The sequence below is a fragment of the Xiphophorus couchianus genome, chromosome 7 (assembly GCF_001444195.1).
Source record: "Xiphophorus couchianus chromosome 7, X_couchianus-1.0, whole genome shotgun sequence".
Classification (NCBI taxonomy): Eukaryota; Metazoa; Chordata; class Actinopteri; order Cyprinodontiformes; family Poeciliidae; genus Xiphophorus; species Xiphophorus couchianus.
In genome coordinates, this window is record NC_040234.1 from 6,308,928 (window position 1) to 6,332,076 (window position 23,149).

The following is a 23,149-nucleotide window of genomic DNA, read 5'->3' on the forward strand; positions in this document are numbered from 1 at the left end:
CATTATTGAATAACTAATTCAATAATTGTCGAATTATTATTTTTATTTTCACATTGTTTGTAGTTTTTGTGGCGAGAATTTATTGATCTTTTTTTCTATCAGAAATGGCCCTAATATGTCGTCATACTGAACTTTCGAAACTGAAAAAATAAAAATAAAACACGACAAATTCTAAACAAAACAAAACAAAAAAAATCAAAAACAAACAAAAAAGAATTCTACAGTAAAATCTAATTATTGTTGACTTGTTTTTATTTTTTTTTTAGTTCAAATTAATAGTGAACATCATTCACATTCCGTTTTAAAACACTCCTCTGATGTTCCGCCACAGAGAAATGCTTTTCCACGGTTACGTAACTCGCCGAGTCTCTCCGCCGTGGGTCCTGCCGAGTATCCCACAATGCAGAGCGCACGGCGCGTCATTGGAGGGAGCCGATGATGATGGCGGCGGTCGGTGCACCAGAAGTGATCACACAACTGGAGAGCGCTGCCAAAGTTTTAATGGTGAGGAGCCCGGCCTGGTTTCGTCCCCGCTCCGGGCTCGGAACGCGCTAGTTAACCCGGTCTGCGGAGGAGCTCGTCGGGTGAAAATCTTCGCCCCGGCGGTTCGTTTCGCCCCGGTTGTTGTTGGTGACTGTGTTCAGGTTAGAGACGGTATGTCTGAACGATGCGTGGCGCAGAGTCTCGCTCGGCTCTGTCCCGTTACAAAACCTGTTCATTAAGCTCAAATGCCGCACCTTGCTGTACGTCTCCGGACTTTAACTACCAACCCCAGTCTTCGTGCTGGGGCTCATTTCCCCCCCCCCCAGAAACTTCTGCGGTTCGTGTTCTCTCTGTGTCGCTAAATCAAGATGTTTGCGCTCTGGACACAGTCGCAGCATGTCGCTGTTGTTTATATTCTCTCTTCTGCTCCCCTGCCTGCAGCTCCAGCTCCTCCTCGCCCAGCTAGATCACACTCTTTCCCGCTAAACACTTAACTTATTTCGGCCTGAACCGGAGCAAGTGAGACAGAAGAGCCCGGCTAGGAGCCAGTAGCTAACCATGTGCATGTCGGTGTGTATGCTGGGTGATTCAGCTAGCTGCTGCTGCTGCTGCTGCTGCGTGAACATTTCAATGTAAATAACCCTCCTCAGCCCAAAATGACATTATTAGAAAGGAAATCTCCACCGTACAACAGTGAGTCAAATAGCTGCTGTTAAAGGTCCACATTTCACTCACCTGCTGGTGTTTTAGTCTGGGATTTAAAATATTACCAACTCAAATCCAGGCTGTTGGTGACTAAATTAGAATAAGGCTGAAGGGGGAAACCGGCTGTTTGTCGGATGATTAACTTTCATTAAATGATGCCAATTTAATAACTCATTAGAATTTCAGCTACGTCAAGAAAAGTGTATATTTTAACTTGATACATTTTTGGAAGATGTGTGTCTGCTAATGGGTAATTCCCAATCACCAATTTGGTAAAACTATGATCTGATATTTCTCCTGAGAGCAATAAATGACTAGAAATAACCTTCTTTTTTTTTTTGGTAAATAAATTTTTTTTTTTTTTCAGAATTAGCTCAAAAATACAGAGCTGTCTCCCTCTGGAAATTTATGACTGGAAATTTATGTACACAGTAAAAACCTCTATATGCTAAATCCTTTGCATAGCTTTTATTGAGGGTTTGAAATTGTAGTAGTTTGCTGCTGTTGTGACTATTTTTATATTTCCATAAGCTTTTTTTTTTTTTTTTAAACAGCTGATTTTGTAGGAGTAAAAACCTCTAATTTGTCATTATAGGGGTTAGATTGTTAAATTGTTCTTATATTTTAACAAATCCTCTTGGATATATTAGGACCAGAAGAAATGTCAGTGTTTTTTGTTGTTTCGTTTCACCAATAGTGCAGCAGAAAGACAAAATGATCGTAGATTTAAAACTGGGATTAGCTTCTTAGCATCAATCCCAGTTAGCGTAATTGGTCTTGCCAACAACAGTTCCCGTCTGTATTCTCAGTGAAGATTTATAGTTTTTATCCAAGCCAGGATCATCCCTAATTGGCTGGTTCTAATCCAAAACATAAATATTTTTCAGATTGTCAGTAACCCTGATCGGTGCAGAAGTTGTTGCTGCAGGAAGAGAACTCCCAGATTTAGATTGTTTTTATTATCAGTGAAATTATCAATGAACTTAAAATTAGAAGAGACAGTTGGACACAACTATCTCTCTCTTCTTTTTTTACCTCTGCTTCTCCTGCCCCAGAACACGTCTGACTAATAAACAGATTCTCTGCTGGTTTGCAGCGACTGGTTTCAGTTCGCTTGGAGGTTTTTCTGTGTGAAAAGGAACCAAACTGCTAGAAAAAGTGGCAAGTTGTCAAACTTATCAAATGGATGCAGACCAAAGTAAACAGAAAAATGTAACTACAGCCCTAAGAATAGGAAAAAACAAATAGTTAGTTCAGTCAATTTATTGGTTACTTGTCAGGGATGATCAAGTTTTGTGTATCACCAGATATTCGTAAATTTTTCCTAACAAAATAAAGAAACTTTCCAAATTCCCCCCCCCCCCCCACACACACACACATTTCTACTCTTAAACTTGTCAAAAACCAAATAGAAAAGTGAAATATTCCTTTTTCCAAACTGCTGAACCCGAAGCGAGATTCAGTTATATTTTTCGATTCGACAGTAAAACTCGATATAATGTTTTGCACTCCATGTCCCAGTCATGCTGGGTGAAAACTTTGCCAGACAAATATGAGAATCTGATTCTGGAAAAGTCTTGAATTTCGAAGTGGGGAAACGTCCCTGCGACCCGTCCTCGGTGGTGCGTTTGACACACCAGGCCTCTGAATGAACGTCTGTCATTCCCTTTTAGTTCAGAATTAAAAGTCGTTCTAAATTTGGGCTTTAATCTAACAGCAGAGCACATTAGGTCCAGTCCGTTGAGTCTGTCTGCTTGCAGTCGTCTTTTATAACTCTCTCTCTCTGTGTGTGTGTGTGTGTGTGTGTGTCACCTCATTATGGCACATTATGTGTGTTTTGTCAGATAAAAGGGCCTTTCTTCCTTTTGCTGCCTCCAACCACTGAGCTGCTTTTACTGCAATTAGGTCTGGAATGTGACTTTCCTGCTGGGCGGTATCATGGAGACGCCGCTGTATTTTAAAAAACTGTTTGTTTTGCACTTTCTTAGAGCTGCAATCTGTTTATTTGCGTTATGAGAGGCTTGCTTGTGTCTTCTATGAATGACGGAGGCAACTGTGCAAACTCAGCTGCAGCTTAGTATTTTTTTTACTAAAAGACTACATTGGAAAATTGTTTTGTTATCTATATTCATCAACATTTCTTCTCATGTATGTTGATGTCTCAGCTGCAGGATAGTCTTTCAGTTTTAGGACGATGCATATCCAAACCAACTTGGTCCTGTGTGAGATGGAAATGCACTGATCCGATATTAATATTAATTGTATTGGTATCGAGATTGGAAAAAAAATTCTCGCCCGGTGACAATGTAGCCGATCCATCAGAGCAGATCTGTTCAGTCTAATTCTAGACTTTATTATTTATGTTGCATTATATTTATAATTCCTAATCGCAGTTTCTGAACCATTTGAAAACATTTTTGTTGCAGTTTTTTTTTTTTTACATGTTTGACCCAGATAGTCCACCTTTTTTTTTTATCATTTATTTTTCATAGGCTGTTCTGCTCCTACTTGCACTGACTGAACAGATTAAAGTTGTTTTTACATTCTTGACCAAGTTTGTGCAGCTATTGGTCCATTTAAGAGTTATATTGAATAAAGCATTTTTAAAAAAAAAAACAACATTTTCCAGCACACTGGTTTTACAAAGTACATGTTATCTTTTTAAAGCTTTCTGCCTGAACTGTGCCGTTGCTGTTTCTTCCCAGGCACCGCCATCCATGGTCAGCACAGAGCAGAGGCAGCACGCTGAACATGTATTCCTCTCCTTCAGGAAGTCCAAGTCCCCGTTCGCCATCTGCAAGCACATCCTGGGTAATTCGTCAAATAAAACGCTGAACTTGCGTAGTGTTGCGGCGCTTTCGAGGCGTTCAGGAATCACCTTGCTGGTGACAAGCTGCCGGACCGTGGTGACGTGTTGCTCCAGGACATGTTTGAGCCTGACTACACGAGAATCAGCCTGTGGTGTTACAGTTGGAAGCCGGCTTGTTTTTATGAAAAGGACTTTTGAGAGATAGTCTATAACTTTGCAAACTATGCATCTGAAATTAGGGCCGCTGTGCCTATTTCCAAGTGTGATAAATACAATCCCTTGTCTTTGATTTATCAGTAGAACCTGACATTTGATAAGGAAACAGCTAAATTAAAACCACTCATGTAAAAAAAACATTCAGACTTTTATTTTTAATAACCTTACTAAATCCATTAAGTTTACCTTTTCCAAAATTTGCTATGAGCCCGGTTGGTGTATTTCAGGGCTGCAACCAACAATTATTTTAGCATAATCGATTAATGCTATTCTGACAATTAACTGGATAAAAAAAGTTTGGCACATTTTGCAGATTTTTCAAGGTATTTTTTTAATTTAATATTAGCAGTGCATTAAAAGGTGCAACTAAACAAATTCAATTTCTTTTTTATTTATTTTTTCCTTTTTTAATTGCCTAAATTTGTGCCAAAGGATGCGTCTGCAGCTAAAAATACTTAAGATGAAAGGGTTTGTTTTTAATCTTAAATACAAAATGTACATATTTTTGTACAGTTTTGGCTTAATTACTACTGAGTAATATATTTTAGTCTGTATGCTAAAGTAAGCGATTAATCGATTACTAAATTAGTTGAAGATTTTATCGATAATCGACTCATTGCGGTTTATCTGATCAATTGTTTCAACTCTTAATTTATTCAGAGCAACTTTCAAATATTTCTCGAATTAAAAACAATGTTTAAGGCTAAAAAAAAACAACAACATCGACGACGTTATGCCGTGGCGATGAAGACAAAGTGGATAACCTGCAACCGATTCGTCCGATTAATCGTTTTATATAAAAGTGCCAAAGCAGTTAACACGTTTTCCCATGACTTCCCCGCCCACACGCCGTCTTAATTTGCTCCCTTTTGACGCTCTCCAGTTTCGTAACGCTTTCTTTCTGCCTCCTCACGTTTCCCCCTCCAGAGACGAGCAAGGTGGACTATGTGCTATTCCAGGCAGCCACAGCCGTCATGGAGGCCGTTGTGCGGGAGTGGATCCTGCTGGAGAAGACCAGCATCGAGTCCCTCCGGGCGTTCCTCCTCACCTACGTGTTGCAGAGACCCAAGTGAGTAGGAAAGGAAGAGGAGGCTTTGTTGGATACCGTCTTCCGAGTTTTGTGCATTCACATTCTGCGTGCCAGTAATATATCCAGGCAGTTTGACTGCTGATAGCCAGTCCAGAAGTATATACACTGCTCAAAAAAATAAAGGGAACACTCAAATAACACATCCTAGATCTGAATGAAAGAAATATTCTCATTGAATACTTTGTTCTGTACAAAGTTCCATTTGCACAACAGCAGGTGACATTGATTGTCAATCAGTGTTGCTTCCTAAGTGGACAGTTTGATTTCACAGAAGTTTGATTTACTTGGAGTTATATTGTGTTGTTTAAGTGTTCCCTTTATTTTTTTGAGCAGTGTATTTAGTAGCCGCAAGAGCACAAAGTTTTACCAAGTGTTTTCAGCGTAGTTTCTGGTGCAAATATCTCAGTAAACCTGAAATAAGACAAAATAACTCACAAGTAATGTTTATATACAAGCTTGTTTTAAGTAAATAGCGTCTAAATATTCCGCTGGTAGATTATTAGACTTATAGGAAGACATTTTTCCCATGAAGTGAAAAGTTCTCCCAGTGGAGCTAGGACTATAGACAATCCAGCTGTGTCTCTTAATCCTGATTTTGAGTACGTGGTGAGCCTCTCTGTTGTGAAAGATTTTCTAAACTTAATGGATAACAGCCCCTCCGTTCCTCTGCATCTGCCTTGGCGGCGGCGCGCTCCTGCAGCCTGCAGAAGTACGTCCGTGAGCAGATCCTGCTGGCTGTGGCCGTCATCGTGAAGCGAGGCTCTCTGGACAAAAGCATCAACTGCAAAGGCATCTTCCACGAGGTCGGCCAGCTCATCAGCAGCGGGAACCCCACAGTGGTAACAGAGACGCACGCATTTCGGCTTTCACTGATCCACACCGCTCGACTTGGCTGTGAAGGAAATAAACTTTAGCTTTAAAGAGGGGAAACAAAGCCTCTAACGTCGAATAAATACTGTCGTTAAAACTCTAGTAGTACGTCTGGGAAACATTTGATCCAGATGGATAATTAATCCGTTGAGAATGACATTTGTGCATCACAGATTTCAGCACCAGGCTTATTTCTCTGTGTGTTTTCAGACTTTATGAGAGGATTCTGGGCTCAAAAAAAGAGACTAATTTCTGTTGTTATTATTCTATCTTAATATTTTTCATCTGTGTTTTAATTGCACAAAATAAGATGAAGGAAGCTAATTTAGTCTGACAATAACAATAAAAAAAACAACAACCTAGTTTCCATGTTGTTGTAAAGTTAGAAGACCTTTTTTCTTGACTTTTATTTTTGAAGTATTTTGTATACATTTGGTGTCGAGGGCTTGTAAAAATAGAAAATATCACTTCACATTTAGAAAACACGGACTGACCAGCTCTATATGTACGTTCCAGCACATTCATAAACATTATTACAAAAGTCTAAAAAATGAGGATCCCTAAATTTGACAAACAATAAAGTAAATTCCTATTTCAGCCCAGTAGATGGCACTACTGTGCTTGTGCTTGAATTTAAATCCCAAAGAGAGAGAAAGTTATTTCAGATCCTTACAAAAAAGCTTTTTCTTAAGTAACAAATTACTTTAAGTTATACTTTTTAAATTACATTAATAACAATTTTTCTCTGCAAGTTGAGACTTGACTTAATGTCTTTACATAATATCTATTTGTTGATGATAACCAGGGGATCAGTAACTGCTAAGAGTTAAAGCCTTTTGATATATTTAACTTTAGATTGCATGTGTTGGGTGGAAATATGGAGGACTTTTATTATTAACCCTTTAAAAGCTTTCTTGTCACTGTTAAATGAAGATTAATGAGGCAGTTTTTCTAAAAGTTAACTGAACTTTTATTCAGGACTTTTTCTCTCTCTTTTGCAGCTCTTCATTTTTGCTCTGTATGCCCCCATGTTATAAGTCATAAAAAACGACGGCCAAAGCCACCAGTTAAAGTAGATAATGTGAAAATCTTCTAGTTGCTGAGGATCTTGTTTGTATTTGTTGACCGCTTTAATAACATCACCAGAAGTAAAGAAGAAGAAATGCGTTAGTACTAGATGAAAAGCTTAAAAAAAAAAATAATAAAAAATTACAACTTTGTTTGTCCTGAACTTTTCTGAAATGGACAAAATCTCTGAATTGTTTCAAAAACAACTGACAAATCGTTTAGTTAAATCTTAAGCTGTGTCTGAATTAAAAGTCTGCATCGTTCAAAGAAGAAGAGAAAAAAAAACACAACGGAGCCGAAGTTTGTTTTTCAGTCATGTGTTACTCCTGATTTCTGTATTATTCTTCACCTTCACCACAAAGGAGAAATCTGTTGGATTCCAAAATGTTCAAATTTCTACCAGGAATAAATATAAGCAAATTATTCGTTTTCAAATACTCTCCAAATATCGGATCAGCCATTACAGTTAAATAAAATTAGTATGTTTGAAGGCTTAACTTTAATCAGTCAAACCAAATTAAATACTGTAGTAAACAAAACATTTTACAACTAGATATTAAATGTCTGAATAATGTCGGTTTAACATCCACTCATTGGGGAAAGCTAGCGGGAGTTTTTATAACAATGTGCCGGGAGTCAGGCGTTCTGCTCCGGTATACCGAACCTGGAGCGCCCGGCCAGCTAACGAGGGGAGCTGGCTGATAACGCGGCGGGAGCAGACATGTTCCGAAAATGTCAGAGCAGGTTATGTTTTGGTGAACCGAGCAAATATTTGAGACTTACACACTTACATTCTCGCCAAAAAAACGTTGTACAGAATCACGTTGTGTCGTTTAAAGTCTAATATAACAAAATAATTTGCCGCTGTTCACCGTTATTGTTGCTCTGCCTGAATGCCTGGTTGGGACCCACAATGAATTATGGGATATGGTGGTCCGTGAAGGATACACTGGACCCATCCTTCAAATCTGGGGAAAAGAAGAAGGCATTTGGAGGAGTCTTTGAATTCGGACAGGCCTTGTCGCCACTTTATGACGTAATCGGCCTACAAATCCGTCCTTCGAAGGATGCAGCCCCTGAATTCGGACACAGCTTTGGTGTCAAAATAAAAACAGTGTTAGACTTGGCATTAATGATGTATTTTAGTATGAAGATAATATTTCTATTTAACTTGTAAGTGCAATTATTTTGAAATCAGTGATGTCTTCCTGTTTCATACACAAAAATCCCAGTCACCTTTGACCTCTGGTCACAGTGAGATGACTTGAAATGTTCCTCAACAAGAACTCTTCTTTAAAAAAAAAAAAAAGTTAAGGGGATAAGTAGTATTTGTGTTGGGTTGACAAAACAAAAAATGACCCTAAAACTGTAAACCAACCCAAACTGTTACACCATAAGCAAATGTTTGGCTGATTTAGCACAAATGTTTGGGGTTTGGTATATTGTGCGAAAACATAAAGTCTGCCTAATGAACTTAAATGACGTACCATTCTTATTCCATGGGACTTAATTTCGGGTGCACCCTAATTACCGTATTTTCTGGACTATAAGGCGCACTTGAAAGCTTTTAATTTGATAAAGAAAAAAAAGGCCTTATGATCCGGAGCGCCTTTTATATTGTTCTGGAGTGAAACAGCCCCCTCACGATGGATTAATTCTAGTTGTGCTTACTGACCTCGAAGCAATTTTGTGTAGTTCACGGCGCTCTGTCAAAATGTTTTAGTTACATTACGTTAAGTAGTCAGGCTACCGTAGTCTGGAGCGTCTCGGAGTAATACACACTCTGCTTTGACTGACTGAATTACCTTTTTTTTCCACTTAAAAAAGATCGAGTTTTCTGGCCCATCGCAATCTTTAAACAGCCTGCCGTGCCGATTCCGATTTTGATCTATGTCAGTTTTTTTTTGTCTGAAATGTTGCAAGAAAGTTGCCGAGTTGGCAACAGTGGTGTGACTGTTGTTAACTGTAAATATGCAGACATGACCTGGTGGGCCGGCCTGTCAGTCTCACGGGACAGCAGAAGAGGGCGGTGGCTGATTGTTAGACCTTTGCTGAGGTAGATAAGATCAGTGGTTAAGATTAGCTTCCTGTGTAAGTATTAGCCGATCACAGGTCTCCCAAAATTAAGGAAATTGACTCAGATAAATAATCTGGTCCAAAAATTGGTGCACCCCTAGATTTAAGTGGATGTCTGCCAACCTTTCCAGCTGTGACAAACTTTTTTACGGAAAACCTTCCACAAGGTTTAGGAGTGCAAGTTCTTCCTGAAGCACATTTCTGAGGTTAGACACTGATGTTGGATGAGAAGGCGTGGCTTGAAGTCATCACAAAGGCCTCTTAGGTCACGAGGTCAAACTCACTCATCCATATTTTTATGCACCTTGGTGCACGCTCATTGAACAGGAAGGGACCGCCCTTAAAGTGTTCCTGCGTAGTGAGAGCCATGGAAAATTATTTACGCACCATTCCTGAGCTAATCTGAAGGTCACATCTTCGGCCCTGCAGCAAACCCTGGCCTGCTCCATCCTCACCGCTCTGCTCAGCGAGTTCTCCAGCTCCAGCAAGACCAGCAGCATTGGCTTGAGCATGGAGTTCCACGGCAACTGCAAGCGCCTCTTTCAGGTTGGCTTCCCACCTTGATCTCTTTAAACCTCACTTCTTCTTTTTTCTCCACCCGCACCGCTGCAGACAGACCCCTCTTCTCTCTCATCCCCCTCCAGGAGGACGGCCTGCGTCAGACCTTCATGCTGACCATGGAGGTGCTGCAGGAGTTCAGTCGCAGGGAGAACCTCAACGCTCAGATGTCCTGCGTCTTCCAGCGCTACCTGGCTCTAGCCAACCAGGTCCTGAGCTGGAACTTCCTGCCTCCAAATCATATCCTTTGTTGGCTGGAAGGACGTGGGTTGATTGTTCATCCACGCAGTCTGCTGCAACAGCAAGGGGTTTATGTCAAGTGGAGTGTCGGTGGTTAAGCATCACTACATGGAAATCCATAGGATTTAGTATGGCGTTGGTGTGAAGTAACAAACCTTTGCAAGGCAGGTGGGGTTCCCAAACCTTTCCATGCCATGGCCCTGCAAACGGCATTAGCTTCTAGCCAGGAAACCATTTACAAAAGCCAACGCTACAAAATATGTGAAGAAACATCAACTTTTAGAATCGTTTTTTCCTTATTTTCATTAACTATTCAGTAATTATTACATTCGTTAAGCATAAATGCTACCTCATACTTTCTGATTTTACTTTCCACTGAGTTCTGCTGACATAAATGCCTTGCTAAGGTACCCTTGCTAGGGTAGCTAATGTTTTTGGGTCTTTCGTGGATAAGTACAACTTTAACAGCAGTCGGCTGGACAATGTTCGTACATATGACGATATGGGTCTTAAATTCCATTCATAAGGATCTTAGATTTGAGTTGGTGAAACCTGGTGTATGTGTTCGTGTCTTTAAATACACGTTGCCTCCGAGATGCACAACTGTCAGCAGGTTTTGCTTCGTCGTTCACGTCTTGTGCACACATCCGTGTTACGTTCACAGTTGGCTGCATTGTTGAGCAAACTGAGGCGCTCTGCGTGCGTGTCGGAGTGTTTGTGTGCTCACCCCGACTCATTATGGCTTTAATCCCCACAGCCTGGCATCCTCTCGGCCTGTCTGAGGAGGGGATCTGGAGTGGCGCTTGCTGCCAGCCAGAGCCATGGATCATTTTCAAAGAGGTGTCTCCGTCTCCGTCCCCCCCCCCCCCCCGTCTCATTCCAACAGCACGGCAGCCCCGCCTTGGCTTGTCGAGGCTCCCCTTGGCATGCCAGGCACGCTCCACCGGATTTGTGTTCTCAAATACCCGCTTTTTATGTTTCAAAGATTGTTGATATTGATTTTTGGATGAGAGTTTAATTTAGTTTTATTGTTGCGGCATCTTTATGAAGTCGAGGGAGCAGCAGTTGTTGATTCTGGGCACTTTGAGGAAGGGATGGTCGGTCTGGTCGTCATAACGAGTTATTTATTTTTCCTGTTTTAGTAAACGAAATCATCTGTTGACTCTTGATTAGTAGTGACTCTACTTGTTTTCCGAGCTGATCAAGTGCGACAAAAAGGAAAAGTAAAGTGGAAGATTATTATTTCCAGCTGTTTATAGAAATTAAAATCTTACTCGTTTTAATCTTTCACCTCAACTCTATCGAAACTGATTCCTCTATGAGTTTGAAGCACACAGTTGACATTAAACACGATTGCTTTCACGGCTCTGAACTCGGTATGAGTTCAGCTCCTCGAAGTTCATCATTTAATCATCGGCTGAACAGAAATGAATGAAGCAAAAGACGCTGGGTAACTTCTGAGCGCGGGGATCTTTTCCTGCTGGTGTTGGGTTCATTTATATAGAGCCGTTCTCTCCTCTTCATGTTGACTTGTCGTAAATGTTGACTACCGTCTCAGCCCATAAAAATAGCTCATGACTTTTTAGATCAAGTGGCGATCCCCTTGAAATCCGTTGTGTGTGTGAAGTCTTGGAATGCCTGAGCTGCTGCTGAAACGGGGAACAGATTGATGAACGCTCAATGAGCGTCGCAGTACGCCTGCTGCTGGACCTGGTGTGGTGTGAACTGAACACACCACAGATGGTTGAAGACGCGCTCCCCCACGCGTCCCCCACGCGTCACTCCACACCAGGCTGGACTGCAGACTGGGTCACGGTCAGGCCTCAAGGCCCCGAAACGCTCTCAGACGACTCGGCTGCTTCCACATTCGTTCATTCACCTTTGTCTTCAGCCACTGATTATACTGTGTAGCTGGAACTGTTATGAGGGGGAGTCTCCAAAACCGATGTGGCAGCTGTGGCAGTTTCAGACTTTTCTTTTAATTGCCCTCCAGGGAGGAAAGTCTTGACTCCAGTTATACAGGGCAACTGTGACTCTGTGGGAAGATTTGTCATCTTATAATCGGAAAGTGGTTCGTCTGATTCCAGTTTCCTCCTACCAAGTTGTTTATTGCATTATGATTTTCATAGCCCTTTGGTACGTCTCTTCAAACCAAAGTTTAGTCATCTTTGTCTCTCTGCACAGACAATTCAGACAACATATTCACTGAAAATCAAGACAATCGCAGTAAAACGTTGAGTTCAGGAACGTCCATACGGTGACGTTTTCTCCATTGTTCTTGAAATATGTTAAAGTCCTTTGGTTACCTCAAGGTTAGCATTTCGGTCAGCAGGCCGTCCGATTGTTGGAAATATCGTCAAGACAAGACAGTAAACCTTAAGGCTCCCACATACTGGGGCGTAATATGTGTATTCTGTGAGCCGGGCGGATTCCTCGCACAATATCCGGACGGTTGAGTTTTCATAGTTGAGCGTACTGATTGCCTACATTTTCTGTGACAAATTCCTTCATTTCTCACAATCCGAATGGGTCCTAGCCAGTTCAATAAGCTAGTTGGGCACCTAGACCACCTGGTGACCTGTTAGTGCGGCTCAGAGTGGCAGTCATGCAGCGTGAACTTGAGACTGCTTGAGCCGACTCTTAACCCTATTAGCTTGCTGGCGTATACAAAACAGTTGGGTGTGAACACTGTTTCCTGCCAGGCAGATTTCTGTGTGACAAGACTACGGGTACGAGGTGGTAAAGTTTGTCCTTTGGGTGGACGTGAGTGAAGTACGCCAAAGTATGTTGGTGCTTTTAAAGTGTTTTTCCTGGAAAATTGGAAGAAATTGTTTCTTTGGATCAGGATGCTGTTTACAAAGTACTGAATGTCTGTAAATATTGTTATTTACTGATATTTCTTTATTTAGATGTTGACGCAGTGGTGGATCATACCTTGAGTTAGGAGCCTTTTTATGCCTTGATGATTTGTGGGTCAGAGTTAAACAGCTTAGTCTGCTTTGACATTGTTTACAAGGAATGAAAATTAGGGGTAATTGATAAATCGGTTCAGATTTTATTAATTTTGGGAGATTGCTAAGGTCTGAAAATCAGCCACTGTCCCATTTTGTTCCTCTATGAAACTAACATCACCGCCTGTTCACATGTGCCAACTAAGCGACTTTTCAGACAAAAAAATCAGTATCGACCAAAATCGAAATCAGCATGTTAGGCTTTTTAAAGATCGCGATCGGCCAGAGAAATGCAATCGGTGCATTCTTACTGAAAATGAATCGAGATTCAGCCAAAGTCTAAGGAAAAGCTGCAAAAGACATTCAGACAGTGAGAGAACTAATTACAGAATCCGAAGATTACACCAAAGTCTTGTCTGCTAAAGACACTTGAGGACTGTATGGGCTCCAATGGGGAACACATGTAGTCAATCAAGATAATTTTAAAAAAGGTGCTGCAAAAATACAGAGCCCTTCTGTGAATCCACATAACCTGTTGGATAGTTAAGTCGAAGGTTTTTTCCTTGTTCATGTCAAATTAAATTTAGTTCTACAGGCACAAACAGATGTAAACTGAGGATTTCTTTTGTTTTCTCTTTGGTGTTTTGGGGTTTTTTGCGTCATTTTTTCCAGTAGTTTTTCATGTTTTGTTTTGCGCATTTCAATCATAGAACCAGATTACCGCAAGAAATGTTTGTAAAACTGAAAAGACGGGAAAACTGCAGGATAAACCAATGTTTAAAACTAGAGCAAAACTTTTTTTTCTCTCACTAAGGTAATGTTACCTCAATTTCCGCTGCTTGACTGCCATCTCTTTACTTCTTCCCTACATGAACCCAGAGAATTTCATGGATAGTGTAGCAACACAAACAAGCCCCCAATCAGGAGATACACTGGAAAAACACAATCTTACCAAGTATTTTTAGGTAGTTTCTTGTGCAAATGTCAGTACACTAGAAATTAGATAAAACTAACTCACTAGTAACTTTTGAGCAAGATATAGCAGCTTGTTTTAAGTTAATAATTTCTTATTTATTTTAAAAAGTGCAATTCCTGCTGGTGGATTATTTCATTAATCCCACGTTTTAAATGAGATAAGCTGTTAGGAAAACTAGTATAATATTAAGGAATTATAGACTTAAAACAAGCTTACTGAAATGCTACTTGGTTTGTCTTATTTCAAGTGTACCGTGAAATTTGCACTAGAAACGAGACCAAAAATGGTATTTTGCTAAGATTTTGTGTTTTTTGCAGCGTGTGCTTGTGTTGAGTGGATGCCGGTGTCGGAGCAGTCTCGGTTTTCACATCAGCTCTCCTAAGGTCGCGCTCTGGGCATTGTGGCCGCGAGGTTAGGGTTAGGATTAGGGTATGTGTAAGGTGATGCCGACTGTTTGCCTTGGCCCTGACCCACCACGAAGAATCCCTAGCGACTGCTATCTAAACAACAGTGGGACGGAGTAAACAGCTGATCGGAAAAGCTGGTGGATGTGCAGGCCGCTCATTCAATGAAAGAAGGCACAGGGTGGAATTGCGATAGTGTGCAGTTTATAAGGGATTTGCGAGCGCTCGCTCATACGAAGAAAGTATTCGTCTCATGTTACTGCATTACATAGATTTCTCCTCTTGGATTTGTAGGGGGGGGAAAAAAACTGGCATGAAAAACCAGTGTGTAATTGCTTTATTATTGGTTTCCCCCCACTGAATTAATGACAACGTCTGCCTAAACAGATGGGAGGGGCTCAACAGGGAGGGGGAACAGGTCGCAGAGGAGGTATTCCTGGACTGTTATTCCACATGGCGAGGCTGCAGGGCGGTCTTGTGGCAGGATATATCACTTAAACCCCACCACGCGCCGTAGCATAGTGCTGCCGTCTTTACATGGCCACTGGCACCCCCCCACCACCGTGCAGCGGGACCCTCCTCTGCGCTGATCGGACATAATGAATAGGGGATAGAAGAGAAGCCCGCTAATCCACCGATCCTTCAGCGTGAAGGTTGTTCAGGCTTGCAAAATGTTGAGATTACCAGGATCAGCAGGATGTTGGCTATTTAAAACCGTCACAAAATGCTGCCAGGTTGATTGATGCGGTTTTTTGTGCAACAGCTGAAAGTTTTTGATGTGTTCTGTTGAATCTGGGGAGAAAATGAAGTAGTTTATTTAATCTCGTCATGATGCAGGTGAACAAAAATAGGATCTCATGCCGTTTCCTGACCCTCAAAAGAAAATAAATAATTCCTGATTAAATAACACGAAATGTCATTTATTTCTGGTTGGACGTTTCCCATTACATTCCCAGTCAAGTACTTGAAATCAATGGCTGTTGCCTTGGGCTGGGTGAAATGGCTTAAGAATAATATCAGAGTTTTTTTTTTCAAGCCAAATCCTATATTCGATTTTAGTTTACATTAAAGAAATTTAAAAATACAGAAAATAGTTTAAAAAATTATTCAATCATCCCGTGTATGAGTCAGCCTATGTCCAAATAAATCCAGCCTGAAAATCATGTTTATCAAACAGCCTGGCACTGGCTGGGCTGACACTCTGAACCTCAGGGACCCCCAAGGAGTGAATTAGTAAAATAAATAAAAAAATCACATTTTTTTCCAGAAATTCAATCTTCTTGCACAGAAATTTTGATTGATCAATAAAATCTATTTATCGCCCAGCCCTACTGTTACCAGTTCATTTTTATTCATTTGATTATGCATTGCTGCTGCAGGAGGACTGTAAAGTCAGCAGTGTTTCCCTTTACTGCGTGGGCCCTAACATGTTAATGACATCGCATTTCTACATTAAAATCAGAGAAACTGAAAGTTAGAATTTTTGTTTATTAGCTTTTTCAACTGAATTGCAGAAACAAAATAACTTCTTGGAGATACACAGACTCTTTTAAATGATTGAAATTACATTCATCATGTTGTCTTATTGGGTTTTCTTTCTGGGCAAAGGATATTTTGTCCTAAATAAAGACATTAATAAATTCACTTCCTGCTGATAAAGTTCTTATATATGGAGCAGTCTGACAAAATGCTAGGCTACTGGTAGCATGTTACTGTTTGTAAAATCAGAAATAAGATAAGAAATTAAAATCACACAAGAATAAAAAAAAGAATGGCGTTTTGGGGAAATTGTAGTTAATGATTTTACAGAAGATGCTGTGAGAGCTCTGGTGGAGCCAGCTGCATATCGTCCAGGAAACCCCCCCAAAAACAAACCTTTGTTTTCCTGTAACTTCTTGTAGTCTTTTTCCTTGTTTCCGCCAGTAGCAACGTCCGGCTGTTGATCACGCAATTTGTGTGAAGCGAAAAAAAACCCCGTATCCATTGAAGTTTTGCTAAATACATCTATTTCAATACGCATCTCAGCGCAAAACCTTTCTATGAAAAAACATGTTTTTCTTTAATTGCCTTGTTTCCACGTAAATTCAGTTTAGCAATTTTGTGGTTAATGGAAACGCAGCCACTGTGAACATCATTGTAAATGCTTAAACAAATTACTTGGTGAAATCCCTGATTATTTACTGTCTAAATGACGTACACATTTAGACAAATATGAACAAAAAGGCTTGAACAATTAAAAAAAAAAATTGATCCGGTACACAACTTTTTGTGTCGTCATGGTTCCAAGGCGCTGATACATTATTAAACAAATCTTTCCACATTACATTTCTTTCTTCTGCTTTAATTTAACTCCTTGTTTTCTTTCTGTCGTGCGTTTGTGCCGGCACCGGTTTGAGAATTTTACAGTTGTTGGCACCTTGCAGGTCGCAAAACTCTGTGGCGCACGTGGTCGACCCCCCCGGCGTCCTGCCGGACCCTACAGGGCAGAAATAGACGATAAAAATCTGTGTCACAGTTGAGCGTACTGCAACGTACCGCTCCTGGCTGATGATGGCTGAGGTATTAATTTTTATGTTTACACATCGCTGTGATTGCAGACTCGACAACTCTTTGTGAGAACTTTCATTATGCGGGCTTTTTCACTTGCATTTGATTGAAACTTGTGGTTGGTGGTTAACACGGGCTGAGTTACCCTCTCTCTCTCTTTTTTTCTCTCTCTCTCTCTGTCTCTCATTTTCTTTCCCTCTTTGACAGTTTGTCATTACATCTCGTCTTTGGAGTGGAAAATTGACGTGTCGCATTAGGTATTCTGGAGCCTGCTGGAGTGGTCGAGATAGTAGCAGGTGATGTCTTTTAAAAACCCACAAACCACAGCCACATGTCGTCGTCACTCCGGGTTCATTACTCATCGTGTTGGAATGACAAACACACACAGACCGGTTCCTTTTTCTGGTTCTGATTGGGTGGGAACTAAACATTCAGAACTTCAGTTAAATTCAGTCAATGCAAATATTAGCAATAGCTTATGCTGTATTTCAACTGGATAGTTGTATTTGCATAGACAGGTAGGCGGACCTTACTGTCTTCAAGAAGTAAATCATGCAACATTGAATCTCTCTGTTTTTTAAACAGACTTTTGGTGCGTTCACACCAAACGCGTTTCACATTCATGGTACATTTACAGTTGGGGGCGGGTCGAGGGCCCGTAACGGCGTGTTTTGAGCGTCTGGCGTGGCTTGACGTGTCTGGAGCATTTTGAGCGTCAAATAGGTCTGCAATGGAAAACAACATTTAGAGCGATTTTGACTCGTCTGACACGCTACCGACGCGCCTCCACATAGGCTTTGAATGTAAAGCAGACATGCTTGATTCTCAAAATGCGTTTGGTGTGAACGTACCATCAAGCGTCTGCGTTCAAAGTGCACATGCGCTGAACTTGCAGCGTTGCTTTTTTTTTTATGACAAGCAGAATGTGTTTGGTGTGAACGCACCAAGAGAGATATTTTGTTGGTGTTTCTTTTTATAGGCCAAAAAAGGAGCACTTAGCAGTGGAATAAAAGGACATTTTGGTTTATGTAGCATGTTAGATTCTCAGCTGTATTTAGGACCTGTGCCAGTCCGACACATGAACACACTTTGCTTGTTTGACTGAAAAGTCTGGTTCGTTTGGGGAAGTGTGAACGTGCAATCAAACTCTCAAAAAAGCCAAATCTGGTCCACCTAAAAACCGAGGTCTCGGTTTGGTTGAAGTGAACGCAGGTGCGGTTCGTATGTATATATGAATGCCGAGTGGAACAGACACCGCTCCAAAAGCAGGAAGTGGACTGTATCGCAGGGTATTCTGCATTAATACAACCAAACCATTGTGTCTAGCGTTAGCGGGAGAGATTACTCTTGGTCTTTTACCAAAGCAAAAGAGAAATCCTACAACCACTGAAATCTGGCACTACTCCATTTTTGTTTACATTTGGCACAAAAGGAAGCTGTGCTCATGTCTTTTTATGAGGTTTTTTGTGTTGTTTCCCAGATTAGGTCTTGTTGCAGCGCCCCTACAGCCGAGGAGGGGAACAGGTTTATTAAATGGTTGGGTGTTTTTTGACACACTACAGTGTAACAGCAAACCCCAACATGTGGAAATGTAACAAATGATGCAATTTTGGTCTCCAATCAAACTTGAGTTCACGGGACTCAGCTACCCCTCTCTCTAGAAGTATTTAGCTTGTGATCGTCCGCCACGTACTCTCTATTTTTAAAGAGTCCTTCAGAACCTTAAACAGGTGGCAACTTTTGTGCCCAAAGTGCGGCATGCCGTGTTGTTGTGGGGCGTGTGCGCCGGGGAGGGACCGGACTGGCGTCGGAGGAATGCGTGACCTTGCCGGCTTCTGCTGCCGCTTGGCTTTGATCAAACATTCCTGTGGAAGTTTCCGGCTTGTGCTGTCGCTGAGCCGCGGTGCAGCGATGCCGGCTGACCGGGGGGGAAATGAGATTTTTAAAAAAGAATTTAGAAAAAATCAGTTTATGTTGATGTAGAAATCTAAACAGAAATGTAAGCTCAAAGTAATAATTGGATATATTTTTGTAGCTGTGTTTAAAATTGCATCTGGATGGGTGAAGTCAATCAAAGTGAGGTGTTGTGGAAAGTGGATAATAATTAGTTTTACACTATTGTTACTGTTACAACCCATTAAAAACTGAAACCTTTTGGATAGTTACTAAAGGATTCAGTCTTAAAAATGATGATAAAATAAAATAATTCATTATAATAGATTATTATAACTGGATGTTTTTTGTGGTTGAGTGCTATGGACCTTTCCAAGCTCCGCCCACAACCGAGCCACGTGACCGCAAGTCTCACAAACAAAGCCTCGCGGTGCATTGTTTCTATGTAAACGTGACTCCATTAGTGCATCATTTCTACCGGATTTTCACAATATATCAGCTACTAAATGGACAGAGGAACTAACAAGTTCATGTCATCATCTGGGAGCAGGTTACTGGTTTCTCAGTCACAAGCTGGTTGCAAACCTGAGGCCAGCAGGTGTCAGTCAGTTATGGTAGATCTGAAATTTGGTTTGATGACGTCAATATGAGAAGCTACAGACTGATAGGAGGAACCAAAGAGCTCTGTAAAGGTAAAGGCAAATCTTCTGAAGTTGGGATATAATTAACTTAATTTCACATAATTACCTCGGTAGAAGCCTTTTGTTTGTTAAATTTAATGAAATATATTTGTTCTATGTGATGTTTGTTATGGACGACGTAAACTCACAAACGAACGAGGTAATTAGTCCAACGTTTAGAAACTACAGCGGCTGTAATGCGCCACAGCAAAGGTAAAATAACCGGAACAGGTGATCAACTCAAAACCACTCCTACCTTTTTACTCTCTCTCTCTTTGTAGTTTAAGCACACATGTTACCGTGGCAACCGCCTGCGCCCCGCAAGACGAGCAAAGATTACGTTAAAAACATAACATTCAGTCCGTTAGGATATCAAGTTTCCAGGCTTGATATTTATTTCTCGGTTATTAATCAGCGCTTCCCTGAACACAGCGATGGTTGACTGACTAGCTGTACTTGGTGCTAGCGTGGCTAACACGAGTAACAGTTTAGTCCAAAGCCTTTTCTGCTAAAATAAAATCTTTAGTGTATATCAGATACAGACACATTGCATATTGATCTGTTTAGCTAACGTAAGACTGTGTAGCAGACAGGCTGCAAGGTGTAGAAGGTGTATCAGTTCTGCCATTATGCTGTACTTAGCTAACGGGAAGCTAAGTGTGTTTGTGAGACGGCCACGCACGTGACCACGTAGAATGGGCATCAGCCAATGAAAAGCGGCCCCTCTGGTAAGGTCCATTATATTGGGTGGTTTAATCTTTAATCTGACTTGGTGTTAATCAGTGGTGGCACACCTTAATCAAGGTTTCCCCCAGAAAACTTGCTAAGCCCGGTGGTTGGGTGCTGCAGTCGTTCATCCAGCGGCCCGTCATGTTTTTGAATTAAAAAGTGTGTAAAGTTGACAGGAAATCTGAAAATATCACTTGATAATAATGTGTGTTTGGAAAATTAATATCTGAACACCAACTATAAAGTCTTAAAATGCAAACATTTTAAAAAGACTTAAATAAATAAGCAGTGTTTAGCCTGGTGGGGGCACAAGTAAAGCCTGGTGGCCCGCCAGACTTATAACACACTGGGGGAAACCCTGACTTAATAATGTCCTGTGCGTGTCTCCATACACACATTAATCAACTTATTGATCCCAAATTTATTATTCTTTTACTTTGGAAAATAGACTGTAGATGGAGTAAATACAAGCAGGCGTCTCCATCAGGCCCTTTCATGTGGACGTTTTTGTTTTGCTGATGTTTGGTGAGTCGTAATAACAAGAGACAAGATCTCTCTTTTGAGTGTAGAGCATTGTGGGTGTGTGAACTGCATTCAAGCTGGTGAGAAACTGTAGCTTTAAAGAAGATGTGCTTCAATGAGCTTTGGTAAAGCTTGTTATGGGAGTATGTGTGTGTGTGTTTTTTTTTTTAAGATGTTTCAAACAACAACGGGAAGTGTTGCGGTGGTGTAGTTACAGATTGTGGGTTTAAGAACAGGCCGGTTGTGGATGTGTAAACGGTTTAAATAAGCACACTGCGTCTGTGTTGTGGCAACGGGCTGACACAACCCACATTGAGTTTTTAGGTTAAAAATTTCAAGTTGGAGAACGGGCGATTAACTGAGAAGTTTTGGGGTTGTGTTTTTTTTTTTTTTAAGTGTTGGAAAAAAACCCGGCATGAATTTCATTTTGGAAAGTGGTCAGTCGGAAAGCCCCGGTGATTGGCCGAGGAGGGCTGGAGAGAGAGAGAGAGAGGACAGTAAGGAGCCTCGGGCATTTCTCCCAGAGGAGCGGAGTCTCAGATCTTAAGGAAACAGAGGAGAGAAAAGCGAGCGCACAAGCAGGGAGGCCAGGAGGAAGGGAAGGGCTTGAGCGAGAGGACAAGGAGCGAAGAGGCTGTCAGAGCGAGCGAGAGGAGGCGGGTGTCATAGACTGGAAAAGTCAGGGAAAACAGGAGGGTGAGAAAGAAGGACCTGCTTTAACTGCGTGGGTACAAGCTTGAGCAAATAAAGAGCCGAGGAAGAAAGGAAGACGACATGGAGCAGATTAGGGGGGGAGGCTGAGAAAACCCGACTCTTATTGTGAGAAATAGATTGACGGGGTTAATGAGAGGAAGAACAAGTATCAAGAGGATTCTCCCACAAACCAGACCTAACCACTGAGACGGAGCCGGCTGACAGGAGCCGCTGCTTTCACTGTACTCCTCTTTCTCCTCCTATATTCTTCTCCTCCTCCTCCTTTTGTTGCTGTTGTGGGCCTTAACCGGCGGCGGACCACTGGGGCGCCACTACATCGCCATGTTCGAGGCCACGCAGAACGTCACGCTGAAGCCTACAGAGTCCTGGAGGGAGGCGCTGCTGGACACCCGCGTCATGGACCTCTTCTTCTCTGTGAGTATCCCCACAGGCCTGGATTTTAATTTATCGGTTTGGGTCATCACATACTTGTTGCACCTAGAAGCTTTGATGGTACGATTCTTGTCTCCTACCTCCGCTTCCTGATATCTTGACATAAGTCAAAACTAACTTAAAAGTAACTTTTCAGCAAGATTTAGGTGCCTGTTTTAAGTCAATAATTCATTAATATTGATCTAGAAGTATCAGTTATGCTGGCAGATTTTTTCATTTTAACATTAGGAAAAATGTCTTTCTATGGGGTAAATAATCTGTCAGTGGAACTTGCACTTTTTATCACGATTAAGGCATTACTGACTCCTACATCTTCCTGAAATGTTACTCGATTTTCTTTTTTTACAGTGCATCTTACAATGTTCTAAAACAAAAATATATATAGAAAATTGTGTTTTTCCTGCTAAATTTGGAATATTTTCTCCACATTTCCATTAAAGTACTGGAGTATTTCTCTGCGGAGCTCTCCGGAGTGGTTTGTTTACTTCATGTCGGGCTGCGAGTCCTGGTTTAACCTCCCCTCCCCCGTTGGGGCTTTCTAAGTTTGTTCTTCTTCTGTGGCTTTCCTGAATGCACCATTAAGCAGATTTATAGGTGCTTTGCACCAGGCTCGTGTTACTGCGTTACCGTTCAGGAGACCGCCCGGTGAAGCAGATGTGTATTTTAGTGCAGCGCGTTCAAAGAGGCGGCCCACGCTGGCCGAGCGCACGCTGTGGAATAGAGGATGGAACAAACTGGTCAGCTCCTCTTCCATTAAGCATCCGTCCAAAACTTCCAGCTGCCCATCGCCAGATAGTGCTCCTCCTCTTAACGGCCTCCAGACATATACTACTTTTTTTTTCTTCTTTCACGTGTCTTACTAGACAGAATAGTTTGAGGACGATACAGTGTACATCTCACCAAACGGCTAAAAATCGGATAAATTAGCAGAAGGTGAGCAGGAAGAAAACGGGTCGGTTGCAAAAGATTCTCACCACAGTTCACCGTGGTTTTCATTCAACATGATGGGATTTGATTAGGGCTGCAACCAAGCACATCATAATTAACTAAAACTAGCAAAACCAGAAATGGGGGGAAAAAAACATTTTTGTTAACTGAAATAAATAAAAACGGTAAATAATGCGGAAAAACTGACTATACTATGTGTTTATAAAACTAACTAAAACATACTGAAATTATAGATATA

At 41.3% G+C, this 23,149-nt stretch overlaps 1 protein-coding gene across 2 annotated transcripts in view; it reads left to right on the plus strand.

The window, feature by feature from the left end:
• The first annotated feature begins 285 nt into the window (after positions 1-285).
• The window catches only part of xpo4 (exportin 4), a 56,762-nt gene continuing 33,898 nt past the window's right edge, over positions 286-23,149 (plus strand). The window contains exons 1-7 of one of the 2 annotated variants that reach the window (XM_028023132.1): positions 286-504; positions 3,894-3,999; positions 5,141-5,282; positions 6,004-6,142; positions 9,747-9,863; positions 9,962-10,115; positions 21,833-21,945. In XM_028023132.1, coding sequence (XP_027878933.1) covers positions 436-504; positions 3,894-3,999; positions 5,141-5,282; positions 6,004-6,142; positions 9,747-9,863; positions 9,962-10,115; positions 21,833-21,945 — 840 coding nt within the window. In that variant the 5' untranslated portion in view covers positions 286-435. Of the gene's footprint in view, positions 505-536; positions 655-3,893; positions 4,000-5,140; positions 5,283-6,003; positions 6,143-9,746; positions 9,864-9,961; positions 10,116-21,832; positions 21,946-23,149 lie in introns of those variants that run through there. The other variant, XM_028023133.1, reaches the window with a different exon arrangement.